The sequence below is a fragment of the Sesamum indicum genome, linkage group LG9, assembly GCF_026168435.1.
Source record: "Sesamum indicum cultivar Baizhima isolate 11 linkage group LG9, ASM2616843v1, whole genome shotgun sequence".
NCBI lineage: Eukaryota > Viridiplantae > Streptophyta > Magnoliopsida > Lamiales > Pedaliaceae > Sesamum > Sesamum indicum.
The window spans coordinates 2,774,079-2,783,331 of record NC_142665.1 but is presented as its reverse complement, the minus strand read 5'-3'; the positions used below and the strand labels follow the sequence as shown (position 1 = coordinate 2,783,331).

The 9,253-nt window shown below is 29.4% G+C and overlaps 1 protein-coding gene across 1 annotated transcript; it reads right to left on the bottom strand.

The window, feature by feature from the left end:
• Positions 1 to 4,833: 4,833 nt before the first annotated feature.
• On the bottom strand, positions 4,834 to 7,052 carry LOC105170355 (WUSCHEL-related homeobox 3). Its single transcript, XM_011091086.2, has 2 exons — positions 6,496 to 7,052; positions 4,834 to 5,321 (listed from the first exon to the last, which is right to left on the bottom strand). Exons 1-2 carry the CDS (start codon positions 6,892 to 6,894, stop codon positions 5,097 to 5,099), a joined length of 624 nt encoding a protein of 207 aa, XP_011089388.1. The 5' UTR covers positions 6,895 to 7,052; the 3' UTR covers positions 4,834 to 5,096.
• Between the last annotated feature and the right edge of the window lie 2,201 nt (positions 7,053 to 9,253).

Here is a 9,253-nt window from a genome sequence, read left to right as displayed (position 1 = left end):
TATTTTTGTGTTTGTAGGTTAATTTCATTCAAATACACAACACTAATAAAAGTAGAAAAACTTATTGTAATTGTAGTTTAAAAGGTAATAACTTTAAAAAATATATACATAAAGAATTGGGGTGACACACTTGTATATACGGAGTGTTTGCAAAAACTAAAAATAAATATATATCAATTTTATTAAAAAGAAAATAAAAAATATTTTTAATTTACAATTCTATTTTTAAATTGATTTAAATTAAAAATTATAAGTAATTGCATACTAACTTGAATAGTACAAGTTCCCGCGCAACTCTCTTGTGATTGAGAGCATTTGTTTCATGTGTAATCTTCAAGACTCCACCTCCAGATAAACAATCATCATTGCATTTGAAATCAAACTATCACAAGAAAAAGTAGAGACACATCTCCATCTTCATTGTATGCAACTACGGTCGTAGTTTCCTTGCATTTCCCACTTTGGGCATGCTCATCAGAGCGTGCATTGTTCTGTAACTTGATCGTATTCAACGAAATTTTTGACACGTATTGAACATCGAATTAAAATTTCAATTTGATATTCCTTATGTCATTTTGGCATAACAAAATTACTGCACCTTGATCTTAATAAATAAAATATCATTCTTTCAATGGTAAACAAGTGACTTTGATACCATTTTTGGGGAAACGACACAAGTAGATAGGAACAGATTAAGTTTTAACTTATTAGGAGTTTTCGATTATTTTAACAAATTAATTACAAAAGATGATATCCGAAAGAATATGAGTATCCTTACGAATATGTACATGTTATTCTTTAGATAAATTAAAAAATATATATATTTTTCGTCAATCATATTTCACAAGTTACATAATTAGTCTCCCAAGTTGTCAAATTTAAATACAATCAGTCCTTAATGTTAAGTGCGGGTCACAAATTAAATAACGAAATTTTGTCATGTGCTCCTCACATAGAGCACTATAAAAGAAAAAAATTACAATCAAGTTTTTGTGATTGTCTCTTTATTTATTTATTTTTTCTCTAAAGATATAATTTTCTCTTTCTCTCTCTAACTAACTTTATCATTTAAAACCTTTTTAACCATGTTTTTCATTGAATTAATCCAAAAATATTTTTATATAGGGCAAATTATATTTAGACTCCCTCTAAAATATAAAATTATACTTTCACCCAAAGTATTTTCAAAATTATATTTACACCCTTTTCAAAAGTTCACTGCATACGCTTGACCCTCGTTCGTTAAGCTTTGGATGAAAATTGCTTCATTAGCAAAAAAATTATATAAATTTTTTATCTTATCCCTCATTTAATATTTTTACATAATAATTTTGTACTGATTATACGAAAAACTTTGTAATGATGTTAACCTTATTCCACATATATATATTGCATTTATCTCTTTATAAGTATAAATATATATATATATATATATGAATATATTAAATGAGAGACAAAATTAAAAATTTTACGTAATTTTTCTTTGTTTAGCATTTTTCATTTAAAACCTAACAAAAGAGTGTCAAGTGTAAAGCAAGAATTTTTGGAAATAGTATAAGTGTAATTTCAAAATTTTTGTAAAGGAAAATATAACGTTGCATTTTCAAAGGGAGTTTAAGTATAATTAATCTTCTCATAAAAAATATGAAAATTCTGTATGGAATAGATGCAAACACACACACATCTAGTGTGTGACTGTTGCTAGTAATATGATGATATGATCGCATTTTGTGCTTATTTTATGTGATATTTTGACATCTTTTGTGATAAAAAATGCTCCTAATTAAATATGATTTTACAGCATTAGTCTACTAAGAAAAAATGAAACGAAAAATGAATAAAAGAACCAAAATTAAAATTTGAACAAGATTCAAACTCGGTTTCTGGCAAGAATTTGGAGCTGCTTGTACTACCTTTTGATAAATGAGGAGTTTAACTAGGATAATAAGTTTATTTTCATTAGTCTTTTAGTTCAATTAGCAATCCACCTTTTAATCATAGTAGAATTAAGTATCTAGTTAATATATATATGTGATGTAATTTACTTTAAGATTAACTTTTGAACTCTTGAGAATGTCAGACATTGAATTCTCGTCTCTCTATTTTTCTGAGCCAACGAGTCATGAGCCGACTCGATTATGAACTCGAGCTCCAGCTCGCGAGCTTTTATATATATATATATATATTTAAATTTTTTATATTTAATTTTATATTTAATACTTTATCAATTTTATACTCAAGATTGACCCTATATTATAATTATTAATCAATTTCATACATTTTATATTGAATAATAATAAATAATGGTATTTTTATTTGTACATTTAATCTTTATACAAAAATAACTTTAATCCACAACTTAGTAAATTATAATATTTTTATAATTAAAATTATTATTTAATATGACACATAAATTTTATGTCATATTTTAATATATATTTGTATTGTATTATACTTTTTTTAATTGACAGGTAATTCACTTATGATTTTTTTATCAATATATGAGTTTTATATTTATATCAAAATATATACTATACATTATGCAATCTATTTTATTACTTCTAAATTTATGTCGAAATTTAGTGATTCCTATGAATTAATCTAAAAATAATGATAATAATAATAATAATGATGGTTGAACAATTTTAATTATTTTATTATATATAATGAGATAAAAAAGTTTAAACAATATTTACGATATCTTAAATCCGGGCACTCGATTCATATTAAATTTAAATATATATAAGATTGGGTCCATTAGATCATATAAGACGATATGATTTAAAATCACATGGTCTGATTCAACGACACACTGTCTTGAATGATTGCTTTTATATTCCGAGTACGATATCTCGACATCCGTATATCCAATAAGTCTAAAACTTTACCAAATATATTTTTCTGTAAGTTTGATCATATCTAACGTTTGATCTGAATTTTGATGACCCGATTAATCCATGTTGTTCAACAATGTATGATTATAGTTACATCAATGTAATACTAACATTTATAAATATATAAGTTTATTGTAAATTGTGAACATATATTAATCTCAACTATAAAATATTTTTATGCATTTTGATTGTATTATTTCAAAAAATGGATACTTTTCTACAAATTTTAAATTGTTCAGTATGAATTTTTTGGTATATTTTACTAATTATATTACTACTAAACTAATTAGTAGTTTATATTTATAATAATAAATTAAAATTTTATACTATATTTTGGTGTATTTATAACATAGTATACATTATGCAATCTATTTTATTACTTATAAATCTATGTAAAAATTTGGTGATTCGATCCCATGATTTAATCTAATAATAATAATAAATAAATAAATAAATAAATAAAATTACCAAGCTCGAGCTCGAGCTCGCCAAAAAAAATCGAGCTCGACTCGTTGCCACCCCTATAAAAAACCTTCTATTAGTGATCGAGTGTCTCGATCCCACAATAAATCCCTAATACCTAAGTAACTTTTTTGAATTTACATTATGTAAACCTTATTAATTTTTTTCATAAACATATTTTCTTTCTTTCCAATAAAAAGCCACCTTATGTAAACTGTCTTTTAGGATTCTATTGCAATACTTTTATTTCATTATGGTTAGAACATAAAGCAGTAACAACATTAAAAACACTAACTACCATATTTAATGATTAGCCATGGATCGGATTGTAGATAACCTGTTCCACAAAAAGAAAAAAGAAGTGAAGTGGGTTTTCTAGTTCATGTAATATATATATACAAATATTATGTTTACTTAATTTATTTAAAATTTTTTTTTATACATATACCATAAATATATTATATGCAATAAAATTTAAAATAAAAAAATTATTAAAAGAATAAGGGATGAAGATGTATCGTGCAAAACAACATTTCTCATTTTGAGGTAAATTACTACATCTTTTGAGGTCAGATCTAATCATACAAGAATGAAAAATGTTTGTGCATATAGTAAAATAGATTAAATGTACATAATTTTCATTCTCCAGCAATATGTTTTTTTTCCAACAACATTTGTGATTAAAGGAACAGCATTCTTAAAGATTAAAAAATTACAATACTTATTTAATATCCTAAAAAGATAAAATACTTAAATTACAAAAACCACAAGATCAAAATTTACTTTGATACAGGTAGAATGACCGACGTGACACCAACTTTTTTTTAGATAATATTTACAAAATTCGATGAACGAAGAACTAAAATTATAAAATTTATATGTTATCTTAAGAAAATAGAGGACGAAAATAGATTTTAAAGCCTGGATTCATCGTTTTCTGCAACTATTTCCTGTTTTGTCCTGAGTGGAAAGTCAAGGATGGAATCATCCCAGAACCATGGAAAAGAAAAATCTTTGAAACCGTCACATCCGACGCTGCAATTTGTCAAACCCAAACCCCAAACCCTACCTAGCCAGCTACCGTGTAATCAGTAGAGTACTCTGCTTTTCGAAACTGTTGACCTCTTTTGTGCCCCAGCAGTTAAAGTTTTTGTAGTAATGTATTTAGATGACGTGTGATGCATGCATGCATGCATGCATCTTTCACATCCACGACTTGTCTCCTAAATTTAGAGGGAGAGATGGAGAAACCCATCAACTCCTTCAGACTGATGAGATGAGTTTGTCTCAGGCCCATGCAGACAAGTACACAAACATTATTAATGTTGCAGCCTTTGTGTTTGGAAAAACTCATCAGTAAAAAAAATGGTAAAAAGGTTTCTGCACCCAATTCTGATACAGATTCTGATACACAGTGGTAAAAGAGTTGGGACTACAGAGATTGGGCAAACCGTAAAAAATTCGAGTAGGGCAGCAGTGAGAGTACGTGCTTGCCGAAACTATTAGACAATTCAGCATATTTCGGAGGCCTACAGACACGTAACAGAAATAATACCAACACAGACAGCCAACATATACGTAGATAGATACAAAAGCTTTCTTGTGTTCTAAATTCTACTTTAGAGAGAGAGAGAGAGAGAGAGTCTAGAGAGAGAGACAGATAACTGCGGGATTTATTTTATTCGATAAGCACAACTGCATCATCCAAATAACTGGAGGGTAGTGGGGGGGGGGGGGGGGTCAAGAAGCGGGTTCTTTAGCATTTGCAGTGGGGGATCTGAGGGGAAAGAGTTCTAGAGTTTCAAGGGGCCTGGGACTGGGCCTGCAGCAAGGGAAGGTGGGACCCACGTCCATAATCATCACTGGATCATGGCCATACGTTCTCATCAAGAAATCTTTTGGAAGATCTGCCTTCCATGTCTGCCTCATCACTTCTTCTGGGACCTCCTCACAAACTCCACCACCCTATCGATCACCACACATACAACTCAATTAATTCAGGAGAGCAGATGAGTTCTTGAGTTGTGTTTTTTATTTGTTCTGTTGAGATTCTCAAAAATAATACTCAAGATCTTGAATAAGCATTCACAAATATCTACATGCAGGATATAGAAAATTTTAGCTCAGATCTGATCTAATCACATGACAAAAAATATATTATTGATTAGTGTATAGTTGAAAAAGAGTGAATTACAATTATCATGTCACAAATCTAATCTATCTCTATATGCAGTTTATGTGAAGTTTCATGTAACCAAGTGGATAAATATATATATATATATAGACACACATATAAGTGCGTGCGCCGAGGTAGATATGATTGTGTAATGAAATAAACCAATACATGTAATAAATAATAACCTAAAATTGCAGTACCTATATAAATGACATTTCAATAGTTGCCAGTTCCCAAGCAAAATGAACAAGTACCCTAAGACATGCAATCTCTCAGTCAATAGAAGATACCCTAAAACTGCAGCGACACATCTTGTAAGAAGTCGACATTCTTGGACAATACTAGTCAGCAAAGACCCTTGGATTAAGAGAAGGGATAACATTGGATTAAGAAGGAATGAAGGCTCGAACTCGTATACCATGAGTAAGGACAATTATTATTTAATATTTAATATGTCATAATTAGTTTAACAAGGTAGGAGTTTGGTGGGTAGTTTTCAAAAGCACATCAAAGGCTAAGTACGACCCAACATGGAATAAAGCACGTGTCATGCATCTCCCTGGTGGAATCCTGCATGGATTAGTAAGGTATCTAACGCTTATTGAATGACGTGTACGAGACCTGATTTTTGCAATGAATTTTGTTTCGTACTGCTTTACATTACTGTTTTCTTGGTAAACTGTTTTTTTCCTGATTTACTTGACAAAAGGTGTAGGTAACTGGTCCTCTTCACACAGAATCATTAGGCACTTGTTGCTTTTTCCAGCACGGAAGCAGAATATACTCGTCGGTCGAACGACCACGTCATCTAAAAATTTAAATTATTAAATAAAAATTCTTTTTCGTATCGAATATTATCCCGTTGAACGACCACCTCATCTGAAAAGAGCATCCCAGCTACTCTAAGTAATTACAGAGAAAGAAAAAGAATGATGAGTATGTATCATGTATGTATGTATGTACCTGTGCATGAAGATTTTGTGCGGAGTAGCAAATACTGGAGTAGTGATGAAAGGGTGAATTGGGTGACTGGAAATCAAGAATTGTATGAGTGTTATACTGCGTTTGGGGGTGAAGTTGTTGCTGTTGGTGGTGGTGGTAAAGTTGCTGCTGTTGGAGCAGGTGGTGTTGGTGCAGTTGCTTGGCGAGTTTCTTCCTCAGCTTTTGCCTATCTCTGGCCTTGTGATTCTGGAACCAGTAAAACACGTTTTTGCCTTGAATCTTGCCATAAAAGGAGAGATGGGCAGTGATCTTCTGTATCTGGGAGGCTTTGGGTGTCCTCAACCCTCTTCTGTACAGTTCCTCCAGTATCATGAGCTGCTCAGGGGTGGGACACCATCGAGTCGAAGGAGAAGGGGACATGTTTGGTAGTGAGGTTTTTTTGTCAATCTAAGATTATCTTTAGTTAATCGGCCAACTCTGTAGTGAGCGGTGGGATGGCATTTTAGATAGAGGAACGGGGGGTATAAATAGAGGGGCTATCATGAACAAGAATCTAGAGAGAGATAGGGGGGGGCAGTAGGGTTTTGATGAGAGAGAAAATGTGTGTACCGAACAAAGTGTCATGCTGATGTCTTCTCCCAGCCGGGGCCATTTACTGCATTTACTGAGCCTTTCAGTTCACATACGAAAGGCGATCGAGGCCACGTTCTTGCATAAATCGGCCGTAAACACATTCAATTCACTTTTATTTTAATATAGAGATAATTATACCCTTCTATATTTATTTAATTACATATAAATTTTTTATAATTTTTTTAAAAAAAATATTTAATATATTTTCCACTAACAAATAAAATTATGTGTTTGTCAAAATTCACACAAATATGTTAATATTAAGAAAAAAATTAAATAAAAATCGGTATTTGCTCTTTATTGACTTATTCCAACTCAAATATTTTTTTTTCACCAAATAAATTAATAATAAGTCAATCGAGAGTCAGTATCACTTTTTATTTAATTTTTTGTTAATACCAGCAAACTTTGTGAATTTTGACTAATGAAAAGACTTATTTATCAGATAAGAACAAACTTTAGAGGTGCTAAATATAATTTTTTAAATTAAATAAAAATTAGATATAATTACATCAAATTTTAAAAAAGATATAATTATTCCTTTAATACATATATTGTGTTATATATACACATATTTTGTGCATACATACATACATATATATATATATATATTGCACGGGGGGTGGGGGCAAGGGTACTTAAAGGTGAGATAAATTTTGTACCAAACAAGGTGTCATGCTGATGTCTTCTCGTGGAGCTGGGCATTCAGTGCACACCTTCAGTTCACACACACGAGGAGAGAGAATGTGATCTCTTCATCATCATCATCACCATCACCATAACTCATACCAAAATAGCTCATAACACATAACTCATAATTTACTATTAGTTATAATTATTTTTTACTATGAATTAAAATTTTAGTAAATAATTATTATTAATCATGATCAAATAAAAATAGATATAAAAAATTAAATTATTCATTACAAAAATCATTTTTGCCATGACTATGGCTTTTAGACTTAATAAATATTTTCAACGCACTCGCAAAAATCACGACCAATAATTATGCATAGCCGTGGTCAATGACTATCTACTACGATTATTTATTGTTAACTATAATAATTAATCATAGTTAAATATTAATTTTTTTCTAGTCTAGGTCTGATAATTATCTTTGTTTATTTATTAAATTTTATTAAAAAAATATATATATGATAGGTGACTAAAATAAAATAATAACTATTTCCTACATTACAAAGTAATACGATTTAAATTAAAATTATAATAAATTAATATATTAATCACAATCAAACAAACCAGCATAAAAATTTAAATTTTGACTACAATTTATTACTACTTATCATAATTTAAATTATGAATGGGAAAAATCCATCATCACACATAGTATTGATCAAAAGAAATACAATTAATATTGTTTGGTGAAAAGCTGTAAAAATTTACATAGTTATGAATTAATGTTGTCGTATAATTAGAAGGGGTGAATAATTTGAGGTCATTACATTTATTTTGTCTTTATTACTGCGACAACTTTTACTGATTTCAGAAAAAGTAATTAATTAGACGAAATATTGAATAGCCCATTAAATAATTAAATACATTAACAACCATATATATATATATATATATACATAAAGAACAATCTTCAGTACAATTTCAAATCTTACTACCTAAAATTACTGTCTTTAAATTCAGAATAATTATTCACGTAATTAATCAGTTCTGCACCAATTTGAACCGTTGCATATTAATTAATTTTTTATTTTGGGTAAAAGATTTGACGTATTAATTATTTTTATTAAATTATTTTATTGGTAGAAGGTGTCAGGCTATGTGTTTTGATTAACATGACGTTTCATATATACACAGAACTAAGATGCGGTATCTGAGTAGATTCACTTAGAAACCTCGCGAATCTTAAGATTATTCTGCCTCAAATTACACATTGGACCCCTGGGGAATAGGTTAAAGTGCCCCTTTGTAGAAAGGGACATTTACGCTCTCATTTCTCAAAATTTGGTCTAATTTTATATGAATTCTCTATAATTTAAATTTTGGTGTAATTATATATGAATTATTTATAATTTAAAGTTTGGTGTAATGACACATAAATTCTCTGTAGTTTAGAAGATTTAATTTTTTGTTTCAAAAGTTTGCTTTCGTCTAACAAATAGTCCATTCATTA